Source organism: Vidua macroura, chromosome 6 (genome assembly GCF_024509145.1).
Source record: "Vidua macroura isolate BioBank_ID:100142 chromosome 6, ASM2450914v1, whole genome shotgun sequence".
NCBI lineage: Eukaryota > Metazoa > Chordata > Aves > Passeriformes > Viduidae > Vidua > Vidua macroura.
In genome coordinates, this window is record NC_071576.1 from 22269602 (window position 1) to 22293288 (window position 23687).

The 23687-nt window shown below is 44.6% G+C and overlaps 1 protein-coding gene across 2 annotated transcripts; it reads right to left on the minus strand.

The window, feature by feature from the left end:
- Positions 1 to 1101: 1101 nt before the first annotated feature.
- Positions 1102 to 14980, minus strand: VASH1 (vasohibin 1). 2 transcript variants are annotated; one of them, XR_008437534.1, is made up of 8 exons: positions 14705 to 14980; positions 9787 to 9875; positions 8628 to 8684; positions 7485 to 7559; positions 6120 to 6501; positions 5589 to 5701; positions 4790 to 4993; positions 1103 to 1482 (listed from the first exon to the last, which is right to left on the minus strand). XR_008437534.1 is itself a non-coding variant. In XM_053980345.1 (7 exons), exons 1-7 carry the CDS (start codon positions 14963 to 14965, stop codon positions 4921 to 4923), a joined length of 1050 nt encoding a protein of 349 aa, XP_053836320.1. In that variant the 5' UTR covers positions 14966 to 14980; the 3' UTR covers positions 1102 to 4920. The 2 variants fall into 2 exon arrangements, 1 of the variants encoding a protein (XP_053836320.1); XM_053980345.1 differs by having other exon boundaries at positions 1102 to 4993.
- Between the last annotated feature and the right edge of the window lie 8707 nt (positions 14981 to 23687).

Here is a 23687-nt window from a genome sequence, read left to right on the forward strand (position 1 = left end):
CATGAGGGCCATGGGAAGTGCAGTAAAAACTAAATCTAAATAAAAATTCTGTATTGGCTATGTAAGAACACAGAATCACACTGATTAATTACAAAAAGACACACATGATACTGTTCTTAAAGAAAGAAACTTTCGATTTCTTAGTTCTGAGCTGTACCAGTGATAAAGATGTAAATGGTTTTGGAGCACCCTATCAGTGCTGGAGTAGAATACTGATGTGCATGGAAGTGGACCGCTCTGGTCCCACTAGCACCATCTCAACCCTGACCTGGAGGGAGACTCTGCTCTGCAGAGATTATGGGGGATTCAGTAGCCTTGTGGGCCTAAACTGAGTTGCTCTTGAGCAGAAAGGGCCACGGCACCACTGAAGGAGAGTGGTTGTGATATAAGTAAACACCTGCTCAGAAGACACACAAAAATATTAAATTCCCTAAGGAGTTCAGCTTGGCTGTAGAGGGGCCATCTCCACCTTTCTCTGGGAGAGCAAACATCAAGTCAGAATAGCACTTGCTTTGTTAAGTAAAATTATAAATGCATAATGCAGGTCTAAATGTTGTCAGGACAACAGTGCAAGGCCACTGGAATGAGTGGTGTTATTTCAGCCAGACTTGCACACACAATACACCTGGGACACCCCCTGCCTATAACTACTGTTTGATCATCAGGACCACTTGAAATACTTCACTCAGAAGAAGCAGGTAGCTAAAGCAAACACCTGAAGTGATTAGCCAGTGCCACTGGAGCAAGGTCAAGCCAATCTAATCCAGACTCATGCCATTTGGCTAACAGGAGCTTTCTTCTGTTCATTATAGTTTCTTAAACTCTGAAATTTTAAGGACAGTCATGTTCCAGTCTATACAACACCACATATGTGTCTGCCTTAGGGGGCAGGCACCTGATTAAGGCTTTCACCTGAAATACTTAAAATTCATCCAGTTAATGAGATTGAAAACAGCAATACAATTACTATGTGAACAGAAACTATGTTTCAATTACAGTTCTGCAAAAATTTATTCTGATGGATCCAAGGAAACTATGTACTGACCGGCAGGTAAAATAGTAACTTAAAAAAAGCACTCCACAACACACGTCAATTTTCTAAAGGCGCCTTTAGCTTCTACCATTAAAAAAAAAAAAAAAAAAAAAAGAGGTTACCGTGTCACAGACTGATGGACACCCAACCCCACTCTTTAATATACAAAGTTTGTATCAGAGTGATGCTGTAGCACAGAGTTTTGCTCACTAATGAATCAGTAAAACTTGCAGTTGGCCAGGTAGTAAGGGACTTGTCTACATAAAAGCATCAAGAGGGGCTCCTTATTTCAAGGTTTGCATTACATTTAGAATAGTTTCACCGGTAATAGGTCAGCATTTGTTGAAGTCTTTCAAAGCTCACCTCAGCTTCACATACAATGCAAACAGTGTCTATCCATTCCCAGAGTACAAACACAGCTCCTTTCCACAGAGTTCACAGGACTTGCACTGCAGAACAGACATCATGTGAGACCTACTGAACAGTGAAATTTACATCACAGAGCTACATGAGCGACCCTATTAATATTTAACATTAAAAATTAATAGGACTCCTTGAGATCCATCTTCCTTATTCTGCAGGCACTAAAGGAGTATGACTTACATTAGCATTCTTTCTCTGTAGCTCTAAAGCCTGCAGAAGTGAAAAAGACTCTCATCAACAGCCTTTTTTCCTTATGGTTAAAGGCAGACAGACCAGAAACCAGACCAGGTAGGTGGGGGAGGAAAGAAGTCAAAGTGCTAAAGTTTGTCTTGCACTGTACCCTCAGCTTACAGCATAAAGCTAGATTGCATTAATCCTCCCTGTCATGGAAGGATGTGGTTTTGTTTGTTAGGAAGGAAGCAAAGCTTTGTATTGAATTGATTCATCCTGTTACAAAGATGGGGGGAGCAAGAGGGGGAAAACTCTATGGTCCTTTTCCAGTTTCTTGTACCATCTGCTGAATTGGAGATACAGAAGCAGTAAGGAGCGGGAATCCTACACAGAGAAACACAGTAGAAGGCTTGAAATGGTAACTCTAGCAGAGTGCACTTGTCTGCTCCTGTGTCCATCTTGAGAAGTTAATTAACATTAGATAAAATCAAATAATTAAATACTTCCTAACATACATAATTGTGCAACTGGATCTTGAAAGAGGATGTTCTTGTCTAACTGCAGCTGAGGATTAAGAGACCTTGAACTCTACCTGTCATTCATATCTTAAACATCCATTTCCTTTGCTTTTTCTAAGCCAATAGCTTTTTCTAAGCTATTGACCTCAGTTACATCCTGCAGGAAAGTTCTTAATTACAAAGTCAAACAAAGCATTTTGTTTTAAGCCATTCTGCCTTGGTGATCTAACACTGCTGAACACCCCTGTTGCCCTGCTCTCAAGAAAGCATCATTAACTTGCAGCTTACCCCGACTTGTCTCATCTGTTGTAAAGTCTTCTCCCACCCCCACATTTCCTCTTTCCATCTAAAAAAGCTCAAGTCTGTCCAGTTATTCAATGCTCTCTGTAGTAAACTACTAATTACTCTCAAGAGCTCTCCAGTTACTTTGAATTAACTAACCAATTGACTAAACAAAGTCATAGTGAAGATACATTCTAGGCATCTTTTATATATTTTTTTTTTAATTCTGGATTTCATCCACTTTAATAAAACCTGACAGTCAGTTTCCCCTTGCTGACTGCTGCTTGTATTTGTCATATGGTTCACAGTGGCATCTGAACTTTCAGTCCGCTGCATAGTAAACATTATGCAAAGGCAGTTTGTGGCTTCCAAGTGACCCATATTATTTACAGGTAGCTGTGGTGCCTTTACAGCTAACGTCATCGTTAGCACCCAGACACTAAATATGTTCATTTACAGCCACACAAAAATGACCAGAGGACACGTTCAAATGGCTGCTTGGCTCACTGCTGCTGTTCACTTCAGTTGTTGCATGTAGCTAGAATATAAGGGAGTGGACAGGTGTTGCACTGCACTGTGGAAACTGGCATCCTCTTCTGGATTAACCTCCTCTGGGCTCAGCAGCAACTTTGCCACCTTCTTACAGATTTTCCTCCTGGTTGTACAGCACAGCAGAAAAGCATAGACTACAAAGGGAGATTGGAAGGACTGACTGCAGTGGTATGGATACGTCTTGCAAGTTACATCACAGTTAAGGATGTACAATTAGGAACCTGTAAGGTCTGAGTTAAATCGCTTGTGGGTGGTGCTTCGAGGATTAACTGCTTTAACTAGCCAGAAGAGCTGATTTGTTTGGCGTTAAGAACCCATTCTCTGCCACCAAAATAGCTCTGCTTATTATGAGGATGTGGCACAGGAATACTGCACCAAAAAAAAAACTAGTAGAGCTAAGCTACATCATGTTTGTAACATAGAAAGGAAAGAATAAGCCACCAGGCTAACAAAATTAACTTAAGTTTAGCTCCTTGTCAGTGCTGTGATAAAACAAGACTGTTTCTCTCCAGGATACTCCCACTCCCAAGCTCAGTTTTTGCATCCCCCAGATCCATGCATCCAAATCACTTTAAGATCATGCTGTTCTGAGTTCTGGAAATCCCACTGTTCCCATACCCTAGGCCTCAAACAGAGAGGTCTGATAATATTCCATTTCTGACAAGCATTATATGCTTAAGCAGTAGTACAACACTCCCCCAAAAGAAGCATAGGAAGTAAAGGCCACAAGTGGCAGAAAGGCCCAGCCCAGCCCTTTGGGAAAGGTTAGTGTAAGTGGTGCTGTTACATACTGCAGCTATACAAAGAGCCAGAACACAAGCACAGCTCTGGCACTGGGGTGGGGAACTGCTTTCAGGAGGCTCCAGGGTGAGCTGTCCTGAAAGCAGCTGCAATTTCCTTGAGCAGAGCTTCTCACAAACAAGTGTATGCAACTCTGGCACTAACACTACAGGAAGGAAGGAGCAAGAGCCTTGTGGAAAGGTAAAAATGCTTGTAAAACCTGTTCACATGATTACATCCTCCTTTAACTTTTTACTCTTAAAGCTCGTACCTCAGTGACTGAAGTGCCTGCCACAAGCTTTCTCAGTAGCAGCCACTAGAAGTTAATAGAGAGAAGGCTGATGAAGAGATAATGTGAAGTTCAGGTTTTCCACCAGCCCCCACCTGCCCCATCTGCATTGCTGGAACAATTGAGCTCTCTATGCCTGTTTTCATGTAGCAGTGGTATAGGCATATCCTGATCCACTCAACCACCAAAGGACTTAGAGCAACAGTTCACCAGCATTCCATTGTCTACCCCCTCAGAGACAATGAAATACTTTGAAATAGGCAGGACTAAACATACAAGATGTGTTTTTTCTGGATGAGAAGACTTTGTATGGTCAATAAATCAGGCTGAGCAAATTCAGACCTACTCTCACAAGAGCAATGATAAACAAAGTGTTCATAATGACAAAACCAGGAGTTTTTGTACAAGATGCAGGGGCCATCCCATTCCAGCATCACTTCTCCCTCAGCCCTGCAGGCCTAGCAGGGGTTGAAGACTTCTGTGCACACAGGGAAGAAGTACTGTTGACAAGATGCTCCATCTACTTGCTGTCAAGGCAAAGATAGCAAGTCCACTACCCCATTCACTTCATAGTCTTCCTAAAGCAAACTCCCAGTAATGTACAGATTTTTTTCCTTTTTTTTTCTTTTTTTTTTTAAAAATACTTAAGTGAATTAAGATGGTCACCTGTCCCAGAAACAGGCGAGTGAATCCTCTGGGACCCATGGGATCCAGCTCTGGGACTGGCCCACTAGTAAGTACCTGGGAAAATCAGCACTCTCTTTTGCTCCCACTCCCCTGTCCCATTTGTCAGAATCACTGCAGGTGGATCCAGGTCCCAACTGTGGCCAGCAAGAAGTCCATGGAGCCAGGCACACAAGGCACAGCTCTCTTCATACCCGGATCTGGTACCCGTTGAGGTCTGGCATGGCTTTGGAATCGGCAGGCTTCTTCTCACCAGATGGCCTGTGAGCAAAGAAGGTAACAGCTCTTCAGAAACTTTTTCAGTCAGGTGATGCTGCACATAGAGATGGCAGCACAGGAAAAGGTACACAGAGCTTCAGACTGATCCTGCACTACTGAGGACAGGACTATTCTGCAGCATCCAGTCATTCTCCCAATGATCTCAACAGAACAGAATGCAAGTTAGCAAGTAGGAGGTCCACTCTGGAACCCCAGGTTATTATCAGGAAAACAACCTTGCTGTCAGCAGAATAATTTTTGGAATCTCTTTGAGGCACAGGTCTGTGAGGCACCAGAGCTCAGACCCATGCATAAGGTTAAAAGTTGGCTACCAACATCACTGTCTGTTTGAGCTGCCTCCTCCTCCTCCCTGCCAACACAAGCAAGCAAAAAAACCCAGCTGTCCCCTCAACTCCCTAAGCAATGATAAACTCACAATGGTACTGACTAGGGAAGAATGCTACTGCAGGTCAGACAAATATCCACTGTTCTAAAGAAACCCTGTAGGACACCAGAAGGATCCAAACCCAAACAGCAAGGTGGAGTCTGAGTAAAACAGATGCTCTAGATAGGTTTCCTGCCCAACAGCCCCACTTACCGTCGGTCCCCACGGCTGTTTCGCCGATGGGGGCTGGCCTGACCTCTTTGTGGGGAGGAGACATCTTTCTTTCTGTCCTTGGTGGGAGATGGTGGTCCAGTTCCTTTCCCAATCTGCCAGAAAAATAAAATTAAGAGCTACATGAGCAAAATACCAATGTGAGTAATAACAAAACCCACAAAAACTAACAATGATTTATTATATGGGAAAAAAAAAAAAAAGAAAAAAAGGCAAGGCAAGTGCATCAAAAATGCAAAAGCCAGAAAAAACAAGTTACAGTGACAGCTATGGCTCCAAGGACTGTATACAGTCCAACCTAATCACAACTGCAGCACTGCACAAGCATCCATAAGGGGACCAGCCTGTATAAAGTGTGTGGTATTAAGTAGGAAAGAGGCCCCAGCCTTTAATTCACTTTGTGCTCCACACATCTAGGAGTAGAAAGTTTCCTGTCACTTCATTCCCCCAGTACACCAGCAGCCAGGCAAGGCAGTGGATGTAGCAGTGAGTTACTCCATCCTTGCTGCTTACCTTCAGCCTCATATCACGGGCATGTCTCTCAAGCTCTTTGCGAAAGTCTTCCCGTGTTAGCTTGTCTAGATCCAGGATGGAGCGCTTCCACTCAATCTGCTCCACGCTGTGTGGGTCATGGGACACACAGTGACCCAGCTTCACCTTTTTCAGAGTGTGCCAGCAGCGGCGATACGCCTCCTCGAAGTCAAAGATGAGTTCGCTCAGTGTGCGGAAGACAGGTGCTTTGTACATAAGTTCCTCACGTCGGCTGATGCCCAGTGCCCCATAGCGGCCGCCAAAGTTCACCCCCAGCACGATGTGTCGGAAGTAGTTCCCTGAGAAGTGGGTTTTGAAGCTGATGGGGAAACGGTCCAGTGTGGTCATGTTGTTGGTGAGGTAACTGACAACAGCCATTATTCAGGAAATAACTGCTGATAACAGTTTCCTGACGAGACATGTCCTGCCTGCTCCAGACCCTCCCAGCCTACTTAGCAGATTCCCCATTGATTCAGACATCACATAGACAGGATTTGTTCTCCAGGTCAAGAGCCCAGCTCATTGTAGGCTGCCCTACTTTCATCTGGGTTATGGGGAAACAGACTTGGCCTCTTCAAGGAGACAGTCAACAAAGAGACGTTAATTTTGATGCAGTTCTCTGATGCAGAAGTTGCAATACTAGCACCTTAAGTGTACTGTATTCCATAGCTCACAAACTGTTAACACCGCAGCACTATTCCTCGGCTTGTTTTAATCTGTTTCACTAGCTACTGTTTCATACACTTTCAGGATAAAAACTCACCAACCTCCACTTCTGAACCACTCACTCACCATCTCTGCCCTTCCAGGTGCATGAAGAACCTACAGCCCAAGTACCACAAACTAAATCTGAAAGATAGCTAGGAAAGATGTGTACTTAAAGATAACACACATCTAGAACTAATAATGGTATTGCCTAAGCTAGTAAGTGACATACACCATAATTAGAAGTTTGGGAGGATCCGTAAGTTACTTGAATGCAGAACACATGCAGACAGTTAGGGAACAATGCTATCCACAAAGGATTTCCTGACCTAACTCTACCTAGTGTTTTTGCTCCTCTTTAGATGCTCTTTTGTCTTTTACAATCTTATGTGGGTGACCAAAGCAGCACCACTCTTCTTGGTGAAGGATGAGCAACTCCAAAGGACTAGTTCTGATACTTTAGAGAATTGCTTGGATTTGGATTTCATTGGTGGGGTTTTCTGGGAGAACTGGGGAGGAAAAAAAGAGGAATGTGGGGCTTGGTGAAAATATTATCACCACCCTCAAAGCATCACAAGCAAGAGAGCAGAGGCAAAAACACAAGGATGGGCAGACATGCACAAATCCAAGAGGAAAGGATACATTCCCAGGATCACAGCTTCCAGGCATTTTATTGGCAGGGCCTCTTTGGTCATTTCTTTGGCCAGGTCCATCAGCCTACAGAGTGGGACAAGGGAAAGATGAGGACAATTAGAGGGCTTGTGCTATGCACTGTGGCCAGTTCAGCCCTTTTGCACTATAATTGTAAGGTAGGTTTCCAGGAGAGAGGGTGGCTCACAGAGGATAGAGAACAGCACAAAGTATCTTCTCTAAGAAAATATTAAATCCAAACCAGAATTCTGCCACGTGCTTCCAAGGAATTCACTTCAGTGGGTGGCAGCAAAACTGCTTACTGGCCAACCTGGGTTCTCAGGGAGACCACAGCACCAATGCCTCCACAAGTAAAACCCTCAAAGGACCAAGAGCCAGCAATGTTTGACACACAAGGCTCAAGGATAATAAAGCCTTCTCTGGCATTAACCGTAGTCTCTTAACCGTAGGTTCAGTGAGTACCATGGAGGAGACATTGGACTGATTACAAAACAAGGCAATTAGACTCACATAAATCTGTGGACTAGACCAATAGTAAGAAGCCAGTCTTGGGAAATTCTCCATATGCTCTTTAAGAGAGTCAATGAACATCAGGTGCTTATTGCCAGGAACTTCTGGGGCACAGCAGTTCCCAACATCTGGAGTGAGGAGAATACCCTTTCTCATTCAAAGTATGAGTCACCAAAAGCTTAGTGAGCCTAGATGCTGCAAAAGCACTCACAGGAGCTGTGAAGTCAGACCTGTAAAGATACTTTGGCTTTCACAAAGCCTTTGTAGAGCAGGACCTAATTTCAGAATCCCTCCAAAGTTCATATAGTTACATTCCAATTAGAAGCAGGCAGAATATGCATATTTTTGCAATACATTGTCTTTGGTTTACTGGATTTACTGATTCATGACAAAAAAAAAAAAAACAAAACCCTACTCTCTTTCTTGAGAAAGACCAGACACAGCTCTGCACAGCTATGCCCCAAGCAACAGACAATGAAGTTACCCAAAGCAGGATGCAGCTGCAGTACTGAAAGCCCTGAGTGCCACTAGACCTTGGGCAGGGGATGGAGAAAAAGCAGTGTGTATAGCAGGGCTGCAACAACAAAGAAAGGATTAAATGCTGTAGAGGCTGCCAGCACTTACCCAGTCAGAGGTCTGCTCTTCTTAATCTCAAAGAATTGTGTCCCAGTGTGATTGTACCTGGAAGGAAGAAGTTAAGGGCTTGGCAGCTTGGAATGTAGAATGTGAAGAAAACTTGTCTCAAAGACGTTCATGTTATTTACTATTCTCACAGCAAAGTCATGATCCCACAAATGTAGCAGCAACACAAGAAAATCCCTATCTCCCTTTCCTGCATTTCTCCCACTTACACATCCTCCTTATTTCCACTGTATTTCCTTGTCAATTCTTCTCTTCCTTATACCCACACACAGGTTTCCACTCCAATTCCCAAAGGTTTATGCTGATAGCACATGCTCTGCTCAGCTTTCCAGTTACCAGGGTAGAATAGTTTGATAAATCTCTTCCTGCTCCAATCTGCACATAATACATGGAGCAATGAAACATTCATGGTACCTTATTCTAAGATTTACTGGGATCCAATCCAGAGCACAACCACCCTGGATGGGTGAAAGATGCCAAAAGGTCAGCCTTCTTACCTTGAATTAGGGCTGAAGGCAGAGCTAGATCTGTATCTCATCAGTGAGATTAGACCGTGTTTGCATGGCATATACTTGCTCTCCAGCACAACAGGAATGGAGAAATCTCATTCCCAGAACACAGCCACACAGGCAGCTCTGCATATAAAGGGGTAGCATACCACAGATACACAAAAGCAGGGTGGCTGAGTGTTGTTTAGACAGAGAAGAGGGATTGAGTAGGATGACCTGAGAAGGTTTGCCCATCACCATAACTCTCCCACACCTTAACAATGAGGTGATGCAGTTTGTAGTACATCTGACACTTGGCTGTCAGGATCTCAGGTATGTGTGTTTTTAATGAAATACCACTGTAAAGCCACTGACCTAGAAGAGTGGGTAGTGGGGAAAGGCCTTTGACAACATGCTCATTTGTTACATGCAGTTAACAGAACCAGGAGGTAACTTGGGCAAAAAAAGAAAAGAAACAGAGCAGTAAAACAAAACATTATCCCAAGTCCAGCTTCCTGTTTTCAAGGAACAACTTTCAGTTCTCCTCCAGCTACAACAGGAGAAGCTTTTCTGTTTGTCACAGGGAAAGAAAGTCCTCTTGCTCTTTCTTCCTGTGTTATCACACCAGTGAGTAAGGTAACAGCAAAGGATACTGAAGCTCCCTGATGTAGCGCTGTACAGCTTCCAGGCGCTCAGGGATGGGGGTGGATGGCTGGAACACAGGCACACTTGGTATGGGAATCTGAAATGAGGAGCAGAACATAAATTACTACTTCCAAACCTCTCCAGCGTCTTGCTGAACTCAGTGGCACATAGCTATAGGGAGCATGTTCCTCTGAAACCAGACCCTTTTTGCAGCCCAAAGTGACCACACCAGAAACATTCCTCTATTTCCACAATGGAAATTGGGAAGGGATTCCGAATAAGGCATCACCACAGAGCTGCAAGAGAAACTATGTGAAAAGGTCCTGCATTTATACAATGTTACATTGGACAAAATAGATAGAATTAACTGACAAGGCAAGATACAAGACAGGAAAGCGATCATCTGAGGGAGTGTGACCTCATTTGAGTATTGGAACGGAAAGGCACAAAACAAAAATAAAAGAAAGAGGCAAAAACGGACAATGAGTTTTCCAATATTACCAGAGGGTGGAACAGTCCTGCAAGCAAGGGTAGAAAGGTCCTTCACTGCTTCCTGGCATTTCAGATGAGTTGGCACTGACTAGGACGCAGGCTTGACAGCATGACTCCCTGCCCTGCAGTGTCTGATGTTTTGAATTACATGGTCAGAGAATGACTTCTGGATGTTCACCTTTCAGACTGCTGTCCCATTCTGAGGCCTCAGCCTTATGGGTCCAGTCAGATTTTTCTCACCATTTTCACTATTTGCTCTGCAGGGGATAACTGTAGTCTTGTCAGCAGCTGAGAAAACGTGTCTAAGGAAAGAGAAGGGACCTGTCCACAGGACAAATAAAAAGGAGAAGACACAGTTTGGGATGACTGATAGGCTTGGAGAAACAGCCCAATATTTTCTCTCTGAAAGATAGCTCATGCCTTGTATGCACATTGCTAATATCAGACTGTGTCTTTTCTCAGCTGTTTGACTTTTAATAGTTCAGTTCCTCCTCAGATTTCCCCCAGAGCTGGCCTATCCACAGCTATGATGGAGTGAGTCAGAGCCAGTTCTTTCTTTGGGCCTTCCACTCTGCTGTGCACAACTGCCTCTGCTGGACATGGTTTCATAGCCATAGTACTGCTTAGTGCACCCTTCACATGTATTTCTGTGGCCATCCTCCTCCTTCTGTCCTGTGTTGGTACAAGTGACTGGTGAACCAGGTCAGGCACCTGGAGCAGCTGAAAGCTGAGCCAGCCAGCATGGGTAGTTTTCAGCCAGATCCGTTCCCTGTCCTGGCTTGCCACACGGTTGCACTCTGCTTGTGCTCCCCCGCAACCTTGAGGTAGGCTGGTGCTGCTCTCGTGTCACACAGAGGCATCGGCTGCCTCACTTGCAGGGGGCAGCACAGGCACACTGGGAGCAGATGTGAAACTGGGTTTGTTCAGCTGCAGCTGGAGCAGGGAAGGCTCCAGAGAGTGGCACAGGAATGGAACCATCTCTGGTAGTGCATGAGCTGAGTCAGTTTGGATGCTGTGAGCTGATACACTGAGTCATAGGAAATAATTTCCAGGCAGAAACAATGAAAAAGGTAACAATCAGGGCAGGCTGACGATTTAATTTTGGTTTTTTTCTTCAGCATGGAGACTTTAATGCTTTTCAGTGGAGACAGACAGATTAAGTGCATGTTGACAGCAGAGACTAATGATTCTGGGTAGTTCCTCCTCCATTTACTAGTACAGACCTCCGATCTCCTTTTCCTCAAAAGACTGTGCAACCCTGAGACAGCATAATTGCAATTAGTTCAGCAGGGGACTAGTTAATGTGGAAGAGCCTCCTGCACCTCAAGTAATTAAACTGATGAAAGTACACTGTGCTCTCTCAGATCTGGGCCTGCAGCCCAGACTGGGCTACAGTTTCTTTTTGCATCAGGTCTATAGCATTTTAATAGGACAATAGAAGCAGAAGTAGAGGAATAAGGTCTCCATGCCTCAATCCCACACTGACAGGACAAGAGATCCTTATACTTTTTTCTTCCTCAGCATCATCCAGGGCATATCTCCAAAGAGCTATAAATATTAGTTAGTTTTCACAGTCTTTCAGAAAGCAGAGAAGAATTTATTTATAACAGAAAGGATAGGAAATCAGATCTATTTTGACTCCCCTTTAGCTATTATGAAAGCTGAAGAGAGCCCGGATTTCCCAAAGTATATAACCTCTGCCAGGCTTAGCAGACCAAATGAACACACCCTTGATCCTTCATCACTTGTGGGGAGTAGCTGCATCACCCCACTGCTAGATTCATGCACCCTGGCAGGCTGTCTATATGCATGGGATTGAGACTCTGCTTTTAGAAAGGGGATCCTGAGAACAACCAAGATTTTCCTATACAAATGGGCCATGCTGTATGTGAGGAAAGGCAGATGAGAGCGAGGCACAGACAAAGCTCCACCCTTATCGATATTACAGAGGTGCTCTTCTGGCCGGCCTAGTTTAGCAACAGTTTCTTTTATGGTAATTACATGTATCCAAACTCCTTCCTACTCTTCCTTCTGCAAATAACACAGGAGCAGTAACAGCCTTGGTTGAGAGCTTGACTGAAAAAAAACCTATTATTTTTTCTGGCTCTCTTGTTCTGAATCCATTAGATGCAACTCTTCCTGTCTTTGTCCTAATAACCATCTCATATAAAATCCATGATTTCTTTATGAGCCAAGCGCACATCACTTTGTACTTCCAGCTTGGACCCATTTGATGGTTCCAGCAGCTTGAAGCAAGGCAATACCCCACCCTGTTGCTGGAAGGAACACAACCTACAGGAGAGTGGCACTCTTAAGCCTGCTCACTTGATGCCCACTCACCCCAAGTCTACTGGAAGGAAAGGGAGACTAGAGGAGCTCTCAGACTCCAGTGAGAGACACAGCCTCTGAAGCTGATCTGTAAACACGTGTCTAATCACAGCCTCCTCCAGTCATCATTTTATAGTATTTTAGTTTATTGACAGCTTTTTTGAGAGCTATTTCCCCCAACACCCAATGCTGACTATGATCCATGGCCAACATTTTGGAGTAGGTAAGTCACTGTCCCATTCCCAACACCTAAAAAGGACTATTTACCCTCCAGCACATGGAGAGAACATGGCTTTTCAAAGGAGCTAGCCTTGCCGAGTACACTTACTGCCCTGATTCTCATCTGTTGCATGAGCCTTTCAAAGAAACTTGATGGCACGGAGACAAGTAGCAATAAGCAGCCCTCAAAGAAAAAAATACATCCCTACAGAGGAGAAGGAGCTAAGGAAACAGAGCTCATCCATCCTTGTGGTTTCCTGAATTCCAGTATCCTCCCAGCTATATGCCGAGTGAGCTTGGGAATAGCATCTCAGATGACAGAGTGCTGAATACAGTTTACAGATCTATTTCCCAGGGGTGCCAGCAGATGCAAAAAAAACCCCTCAACAACCCAAAGCCCAACAACCTCCAAAACCAAACAGCCCAATTTCACCTCTTATTGCAAGACCTCAGACCACTTGTGTCCCCTAACTGTAACCCTCTTGGATGAAGACTCTAAAGTGAGAACAGTGGAACTTTTTCACATAGGACCTAAACAAGGGACTGAACACTGTATTTCCCCACCCGTCATTCACTGGAGTCTTGTTTGTCAGCTTCTTTCTTCCATTGCCCTCACCTTTTTTGACCAAATCAGTCGTTATGGTTAGGAAATTAGCTAGTGTGTGTTCTGACTGACCTGAAATGTTTTCAGCCTTCACCTAGGCTCAGGACAAAGTCAAAGGAAAGGAAGGAAATCTGAAAAGGAAGGAAAAGTCTAATGGAGTTAGAATAGGGACTGTAATCAGGACTCAGGATTTGTTCCAGCTGCTGCCACTGATGCCTCTGACTCTTTACTGCACAAAGGATGTTGCATCACATGCTTCTCCAGAATTCCTCATGGAAGGCAGTATGGATTCTCTGGTACTATATAATAGCATGTTCTTCCATACTTCAAATTACCTTCCTAAGGAGGTAAGTCCTTGCTTAAAAAGCCTGAGATGAAAAAGCTTCATCTTTTTGTATCTGAATTTCCCCTATTAGAGTGATATGAATACTCTTATAACCTGCCATGTGGAGTGACACACCAAATGTTTGCAGTGTCTTTTGTTCACAGTATGCCAATAAAAGGAAGAGATTTTTCTCCAGTCGAGATGCAGCACAGCAACAATCACAAGAATTCACATTGAAATGTTTCAGGATGGTACGAGGCTCAGTGAAATCGTCAGTGGTTCCTCTTTTCATAGAGTTCTCTGCAGCAAGGCCAGGAACGTGTTTGGAAATCACACCTGACCCTGCACCAGCAATAAGCTCTGCAAGCATTTGCTAACTCCTCTTAAAACACTTGGCATCAAAAGTCTTTTTTGACAGACACAGTACTGTTCCAGAATGCCTTTTGGTGTGCAACATTGTACCCAAATCAAATTTCTTCAGGTTCAAAGTCTCACCTCCGCCTGTCTCAATCCCCCATCACAAGTATTTGGCCTCTTCTAAATTTAATTCTCATCTTTTTATCATTTATCCAGTCTTTCTCTTTAGCCACTGCCCATTCTCTACCCTTCACCCTCCAGGCTGCTCACACATTACCTACCTGAAGTCCGTTTTCCAGCAAGGCCGCAGAAGAAGAGGGTGCTGCTGGCGCACCAGACAGGGCAGAGCCCCGCAGATGCCCTCTCGCACTCCGAGTTAGAGTGTGGCCGTGCTTCCAGCAAGAGCACTCCCAGGGCCCGTTTTTCCGAGGCATAGCTCCCGAGCCGGGGAGACCGGCCTCCTAATGGGACAGGCGGGCGCCTCCTCCCAGCGGGATGCCGCTGTTTACCCCTTCCCTTCGTCCGCCCCGTGGGGGACGGTCCGCTCCGGGCGCTTCCGCTGGGACCCCGCGCCGCACCAGCCCCGGGGTGGGGGTCTCACCTTGGGCAGGTCGGCGGCGCCCCGGATCCTCTGCGCCACCCGGTCCCCCTCGGGGTGGATCCTGCCCACATGCCGCCACATCCGCTCCCAGGTGGGCTCATCCACGGGCAGCCCGCCGCGGTTGACGAAGAAGGGGACGCCGCCGTCGCGAAGATCCTCCTCGCCCTCCTCCTCCTGCTGCTCCTCATCCCGCGGTGCCGCCGCCTCTCCGGACGGGGGCTGCCTGGCCGCCGCGGCCCCGTCGCCCCCTGGTATCGGCATCGCCGCGCCCGCACTCAGCGCCTGCCGCCCGCCGCCGGGCCGCCGGGGGCCGCGCCCCGCATGGCCGGCGCTCCGGGCACGGGGCGTCACCGCCCCCGCCTCGCCCCCGGAGATATCAGAGCGGAGGGTTCGCCGCGAGCAGGGGAGAAAAAGCCGGGCGGGGCGGTGCTGGGTGCCGCATCAGGCCGCCGCCGCGGCGGGGGAGGCGCCGGCGGCCCGAGCGCCCGCGGCAGTGACGGCGGGCACCGCGCGGGGCGGGCCTGCCGCCGGGGCGCCCCCGCCGCGCCGCCTCCCGGGCGCTCCGCGGGGCGCGCGGGCACGGCCGCCTCCCGGGCGGGGGCTGCATGCGGGGGAACAAAGCCCCGCGCAGGGCGGGGCGGGGCGGGGCCGGGCACCGCTCCCCTCCGCCCCGCTCCGCCCTGGGCTCGGTCTCAGTCTGCGCCCTGCGCCGTGCCGGAGCCGGGCTGCCGCTGGCGGGGCGCGGCCGGGCGAGAGGCGGTGTCGCTGCCCGCGGGTGATAAGGCAGATAAGGGCGATAAGGGAGGTGGCTGCGGCCCGGCGATAAGGGGCGGGGCTGGGGCCGGGCCGCGAAGCGGCTGCTGAAGGGTCGCCGTGAGGGGCAGCGGCGGCCGGGCGCTGCCCGCCGGGGCTCTGCGCTCGGGCTGCGGGGGCGTGAGGGACGGGCTGGGCTGGGCTGGGCCGGGCTGGGCGGCTGGCCGAGCTCAGGGGCGGCCCCGCAGGCGATAAAGCAGTGCCGGGAGCCAGGAGCAGGTATCCGTGTTGACATAGCTTTGAGGAACGGAAGAGCTGGGATGAGCTTTCCAGGTAGGAAGCAGTGCGGGGTGGAGAGCGTATTCGGATGCTCCTGTAGCACAAAGCAACGGTGAAGGATGGGCTCTTGTGGAACCGCGCCGCTTATCTAAGGGTATGCTACATATAACCAGTCCCCCTCAAGGGAGGGGCCCACCAGGGCTCTTCCTGGGAAGAAGCAAAATATACCGTACCTGAGGTCTGGAGATGCACCACAACTGGAAGACCGAGTGTTTTGCACTGCTTCGTTGTCTGGTTTTGTTTCAGCTCTCTTGTGAGAGAAGTGTGAACTCTCATGGGAGGTCCACATGCTGCAGGAGATCTGTGAACCTATTCTCCAGTGTGTACCTGCTGCCATGGTTGTGTCTTCATCTATATGAGCCAGGTTATGTCTCGCCGTAGACAGGACTACTGGCTATGTTTTCTCACCTCCCTCTGGTATTAATCCATGTTGAAAGCTCTGACATAAAAGCATTCTGTATTTTAAGCACCAAGTACAAGAAATGTGTACAAATTACTGGGTCAGTTGAAGAACCCTCTGAAGGGCATCTCAAAATACTTGCATTTAGCACTCCAAACAAAAGGCTGCGGTTCACCATCAGTGTGGGGAAATACATGCCGGTTGCCATGGAATTTGATGTGCCCTAAGAACAGGCTATAGCAATTACAGAGCTGGGTAGAGGATTTCAGAGAGAAATTCCACTTCTGTAGTGCTGTGTCGGCTGTTGCTCACATTTCTGAAGGCAAAATATTTGAACCCAGTTTTTTGTTGAACTCAATATTGCCCAAAATGCTGAAAGGTTGATTTTTTCTTTTGGGAAAATTAGGCTAAATGTGTTTCCCTTCTTCTGCCTTCCAAACAAATCACCAGCATCACTTCATACAGCCTACATTAACTTCTGAAATATTTAAACATATAAATCACTGAATAAGAATCTCTTTTGAATGGAGACCTTAAACATTGCAGATTTATTCCCTCTGTAAGGTCTTTATTTTTTTTTTATTGCCTTTGTGTTTTACTTGAGAGCAATTGATGGTTGGTTGAAATTATATCTAAAGAGGAAGCAAAGCCTGTGACAGGAATCACTCTACAGCCCCTGAATGGACACATTTTGCAAGAACAGTTCATAACCTCCCATGTCCTCAGTCCCTTGTACCCCAGTGGTTCTCAGTCCCTCTAGAGACACGGGACTGGGAATGTGCCAGTCATGCAATGGCACCAGCCTATTGGGGGACATCATCTGCATTTTGCTTGAGGGGCAGGTATATTTCCAGTAACAGCACTGCAGAAAGGACAGGGTGTAAAGACTTTAAATGCTTCTTTTAGAGCTGTATTGCCTCCCCTGGCTGAAATTAGGCACAGCTGTCTATAGAGGCAAGGATGCTTGGTTTGATTCTGAGCTCCAGCACTAATTCAGGGCTGGTAGATCATATTGCCTTCTGTACCTCAGCTTTTCTACCTGGTAGAGGGAAATGCTAATAACCCTGACTTGCAGCCAGAGATTTTGTAAAGATTAGTTGGCATTTTTGGCACATTAATAACTATTCTTTCTTAAAAGTAAAAATAGTCATAGTAGAAGTGAAATTCAATTCTTGTATGTTTCATGTCTTAAAATATATTCTCAAATCTCAGCTGGAGGAAATGTAGCTGATAAGTATCAGCAGATCTCAAAATAAGCTTATCAAGGGATTTTTGTTTCATTTTATATTGGATAATTATTAGGCAGCATCCCTCCCTTTTGACCAACACTCAAATAATTGGTCTGTAGCAGGGCATCTGTATTTTAAGTAGTACCGTGGCATTTAGCTTTGCATAGCTGAAAAAGGATAGAGCAGAGCCATGCCAAGTGAGCCAGTCCCTGCAGTGGGAACTGGACACAACTGAGGTGACAGCAGAGGACAGAGACTTCACTTCCCCTTCTGCACAGCATGTTCTTCCGTGCCATGGGGTGCTGCTGCCTGCAGTGCAGGCTGTGTAATGCACATTGAACACTGCCTTTCATTTCTGGCAGCACACTGGCTAGGATGATGAGGGACCAGAAGGCATGCAATTTCTGCTTAATAACAACATAAATTGTTCATTTACCTGTGCTCTGTAGAGGAAGACTGTGCAAATGCTCTGTGTGTATCACATCTGAGAATGGTTTAAATGGGTGAAACTTTGTTAAGACAAGTTTTGCTGTTAGTGAAAAAATAAATAACATTGATAAAGGATTGAAATAAAGGCATAAATTATTGGAATATATAAGTAATTTTCAAGATATAAAATATTTGATAAAAGCATGCAAGTGGTATACAGACCACTTGAGAAAGAAATTCTTTCCTCTGTTCTGTGAGGTGGGAGTTTTGTCTCTATTAGAGAGGATCTGAAATTAGTTTCTGCAAACATGGAACACATGGATAGCGAATGATAGCGTTCCCTTTGTTTTATAATGTCTTCTAGATTTTTATAAATATTTAATTCTTTTTACTCCTGGCAATCATTTGCTCTTATGGTGTCACTTTGTTTTTGTGTTTTGTTTGTGTTTTGGTCTTCATATACAGTGTCTTTGTATAAAATCTTGCATAAGACCAATTAAAACACTTAACAAGGACTTCCTCTTAATGGCAATTTTAGGCCACTGTTTAGTTGCATTTTCTTAGTGTGAACTGGAACATCACAGTGACCTTAAGGGTTTTTCCCAAACTATATGATTCTATGTAATACTGAATGTTGCTTAGAGCACGAGTAGGGGTTGCGCTGTCTTTATCCAATTTGGCCTAACTTTTTGTGATCTACGGTTCTTTTCTATAACTGTTTTGGACTGTATTCCTGAAAGAGCTCTGTGAAAAACCTCATGTGGCAAATCAGCATATTTCTGAATTTGTTTCCCAGAGTACTTAGCTTTGAGACTATTTCCTTCCCCTTCCTTCCCCTTCCTTTTTTTTTTTTCTTTTTTTAACTTTTCAGTTAGAGGGTTGAAACTCATTGTCTAAATGGTGTTTATTTGTGTGTTTTCTTCCCCTGTGTTTAGTTTTCTCCAACTCACAGTACTCCCTTTCACCTATTCACACAAATGTCTTCATGAGCAGTGCTGAGATCACTGTTCTGCTGAGCCGTTTGCATGTGCTGCAGTAGACCTTTGCCCTGAGCAGGAATTCTACCTTTGCCCCTAAAATTATTCTTGCTTTGGCTCTAACCAGGACTACCTATGCAGATAACAGCAAAGCTTTGTTATTTGATTACAGCACATGAAATGTTTCATCTGTCTGGGAAATTAACTGGTATAGCAGTGCCAGAATAGCACTGCCTAAAATCTGCCTGTTTTGTTGGCAGATAAGAATGACTTCAACAGAGACTGATATAGGAACTCCACACATTTTTCTCTTCAGGTGCAGTCATTCTGATTTCTTTTCATACGTAGATCACACCTAAAAGAGAGGAGACCTAGATCCAATCAAGCTCTAAAATGTCAGCAAATATTTATGAGGTTTCTGTATTTGTCATAGAATCATAGAATGGTTTGGGCATTAAAGATCATTTAGTTCAACTCCCCTGCCATGGACAGGGACACCTTCCACTAGATCAGGTTGTTCAGAGACCCATCCAGCCTGGTCTTGAGCACTTCCAGGGATGGGGCATCCATCTCTGGGCAATCCATTTCAGTGCCTCACCACTCTCACAGTAAAGAATTTTTTCCTAATATCTGATGTAAACCCGCCCTCTATCAGTTTGAAACCATTCCCCTTATCCTGTTACTACATGCACTTGTAAAAAGTCTTCTCCAGATCTCTTGTAGCCACCCCAGCTTTGATTACTGAAAGTGGGTCTACAGGAAAGACCACAGACTGATATGATTTCACATCAAACTTCACTGAAAGGAATATGGCTATAAATATAACAGGTATAAAGCACTGTACTTAGCTGGGAAGGAAAAGGGCTTTTTTTCTGAAGGGACTGTGGAACACAAATTGCAAAAAATTGTACCTGTTTTAAAGTTCATTAACTTCTCCAGTGAGCTTTTGAATAAAGGCAGAATTTTATCATAAAATTCTTAATTTCCTTTCTGTCTATCTGATATTATTTTCTAGAGATGGAGGGGAAACAGGCTCCTATCCCATAAAACATTTTTGCTGTTCTATACTGGTACAGAACAGACACTTCTGAAAGATGTACCTGGAAACAGAATAATGAATACACCAACACACAGGGTATTTTTTATTTTTGAAAGAACTGCTTTCCAATACCAACAATGCTTTGTGTGAAATAGAAATCTAAATGTAATGTTCCTCATCTCCAAACGAGTATGCTGAGCTTGGTCTAGCATGTGGTCCTTTCTTATAGGGTTACAGTAAGCATTCAGTTGTACATGCAAAAGACACCACTCCTGTACCAGCCAGGTCAGGAACTTACGTTTAGGTTTAGTTCCCCATGCCAAGTCTCATGCATGCAGCTTGAACTTCTGTCTGTCTTATCATTAATGCTGCAAATTGTCAGTACGTTCTGGAATTGGTGCTGACATTTTTTATCATTTTCCAAGTCAAATTGATTCTGATCACTTTTCACAGTTTGGTCCTTAGTGTCTCCAGTTCTAACTTTATCATTTAGTAGTAATAGATTTTTAAATTTTTTTTTTCCCCTGATGCCTAAGATAAAATTATTGCAGGAAACTAACTTTCAAGTGCTGCATGGGTTTTAGAGTTCTGCAAGCATTCCCTCCTCTCTGGTACTCAGTTCTGCCTGCACTTCCCTAGTTGTCTTGCTTGTATGCCTACAGCATCTTTGCAAAACATGGAAGGGCTGCTCTTCTCACTCTTCAAATGGAGAAAAGAAATAAAGAACCAGCAAGTGCTTTTATTGTTGGTGAAGAGACACCTGAACAGGCTGTGTGATTACTGATCTCGTGAGCCAGGCAACCCCCTCCATGCAATGATGCCTTAATGTACCAGTACTGACTGGTTCATACAGGTTCAGCAGTGCTGTGCCATGTGTGTTTCCTGGCTTGGGAATCTGCAGCTCAGAGCACTCTGCATTGCTCTCTGCTGTGAACTGTAAACATGTCCTGAATGGCTTGTCCACGATCCTGCAGGAAGACAGTGGCAGACCAGGGACATAATGTGAGCTTTCTCCTAAGCAGCAAGCCATCCTTCTTTATTTTGGTTTCTAGGCTACATAAATTGTAAGTGAATGAAAATTCTGTGCATGTGGAAAGACTTCAATATTTTTTTGAAAGTAGGTTAATTCCTATAGCATGGTATAGGTATATTAACCATATGGTATATGGTTAATTCCTATAGCATGGGGGACTGGAGAGGACTGATTACAAAAGGATTAGCTATGCTAAAGAAATAGTTTATTTTCACTGTTGGAAATGCTTTATTGATGTTAGAGTAGAAATGCATAGATCATAGAACTATACTGATCTGCTCAGTTATGTCATAAACTGAAAAGAATATAGGAATTTGTTAATATTCTAATACATTGAGGAATGTATTAGAAGAGTATGAATAAAAAGTTTAATGAAAAAAGGGTCTATCACTACTAACAAATGGCACGTGTTTTTTGTCAGTGTTAATCTCCTGGTTCTCGATTTCCTCTCCTTCCCTTTCCCTGTTACTGTTTCACAGTCTTCTCATGTGTTCCCTGGTTTTCTGAAACCTGCTAATCTAGCAATTATGCTTTCACATTCAGTTTTGCATTACAATTTCTTAGGCATCATATGGAATGTTCTTGATGCCACACAGGGACATCTGTTTATACAGGGGAGAGAATTTATCATTGCAGGTTTTGCAGGTAGGGCTGGGGTTTCATGTAAGTTAAAGTACAGTACAAAGAGCTGAATTCATTTTTTTAAACTGGCTGTAAACTAAAAAGGTACCTTTTCCAAGGGAATGTCTTATAAGGTGTGTGGAGAGAGATGGCAGGTAGCTGGCTTCATTGGGATGGGGTACCCAACTGAAATGTATCTATGCAATTGCATGCAGTGTGGGGAAAAACAGAGGAATTAGAGATGTGTAGGTGCTTGTGGGGCTATAATCTTATTGGCATCACAGAGATTGATATATACCTATATATAGTGACTTGTCCCTCTGGTCTGCTCTGGTGAAATGGTGAAACTCCCCCAGGAGTGCTGCATCCAGCTCTGGGTTCCCAACATAAGAAGGGCCACGAAGATGATCAGAGGGCTGTAACACCTTTCCTATGAAAGCAGGCAGAGAGAGCTTGGGGCTCTTTTGCCTGGGAAAAGGAAGGCTCTGGGGAGAACTGGCAGCCTTCTGGTATCTAAAGACTATAAGGAAGCTTGAAGAGGGACTTTTGACATGGGCATGTAGTTGCAGGACAAGGAGGAATGGCTTCAAACTGAAAGAAGAAGGTAGGTTTAGATATTAGGAAGAAATTCTTTATTATGAAAGTGGTGAGGCACTGGAGCAGAGACATTGTGGCTGCCCCATTCACAAGAGTGTTCAAGGAAGGCCACGTTGCAAGGAGCTCTGAGCAGCCTGTTCTACTGGAAGGTGTCCCTGCCCATGGCAGGAGGCTGGAACTGGATGATCTCTAATGTCCCTTCCAGCTCAAAACATTTTAAGATTCTGTGATTAGGAATATACTGCAGGGATCAAGGCTCATACTTTGGGAATATAGTAGACTTTGCAGAGGCTTAAGATGTGATTCTTTCCACCCAAGTTGTTCACTTTGCTGTTTGAATTGGAAATAAATTGAACAGTTAATAAGTCTGTGCCTGTAACTATGGAGTTGATCTTTTTACCCTCTTCAGCTGAAAGTAGTGCCGATTTTGTCTGAGTTTCAAAACATCTTGACCTATGCATATTTGAAAGCTACTTCAGGCTTATAAAGAAGCTGTGTTTGGGAAAACTTTTGTGCCCTATGTAACATGTTCTATATTTCTCCGTAGTGATTCTTTAGCTTGTTTTTTTTTTTTTTTTTTTTTTTTTTTTTTTTTTTTTTTTTTTTTTTTTTTTTAATGTTTTAGTTCCTTCGGGAGTAAATTACCGTGGTGGTGGGCATGAGACAGAAATGGGTTGAATGACATCTAGTGGTTAGGAATGAAAATGTGTAGGATCAAGTGTTTTTCCTGCAGGACAATGAAAAGTAAAGCAATTCCTAAAAATGGACTGGGATTAAATTAGAATCTGTAAAACCTGAAATTTAGAGAACATTTCCAATAAATGCAACTTTTACTGTCTGCCTCTGTTAGCCATAACTTTCCTGAATGATGTCTGATGCCAAGGAAAGACTTTGGTGTCTGGTGCCAGGGCCCGGTTACCTTCAACCCATTCTAGTGTCTTCTCATGTCTCTTTCCCATTTCATTACTTGTTCAGTTTTAGGAATATTTTTACATGACTTTCCTTTGCCACAACCAGAATGCCTTTAGGATCATACAGTTTTCCGATTATTAAATTTATTTTAGGCCATTGGAGAGAGGTGATCTCATTAATAGTGCAGTTGTGAGAAACTGATCTTGGTAAAAATCTACTTTGTACTGCTGAGAACCCAATTGTCTTATTTGTTACTCCCAGTTTTAGAAGAGTTGATACTGTCCACTGTTCACTTCCACTGGGAAGGATTCTAGTCCAGTTCTCTGCTATCTCAGACAACCTTGTCAAATTGATTCTGTCTAAGGGTAGAGTGGATTATACCTGTATGATGCCTGGTGGAGGAAACAGATGGCTTTAATAGGTTATTTCCTCTTGTAATTTCCAATTATTTCTTTTCTAGGCAACTGGACCAGTGTAACTCATCTTGCTATCAAATAAATACTTATTAACAAATTCCAGCTGGCCAATTGCCATTGAAATGGGAGCTAGATAAAATCTCTATCACTGTAGGGCAGTGCTTGTCTCTTTGTGTTATACAATACTATGCTTCCCAGTTATATTTGGAATGCTGAGAAATGAGCTAGTGTATGGTCG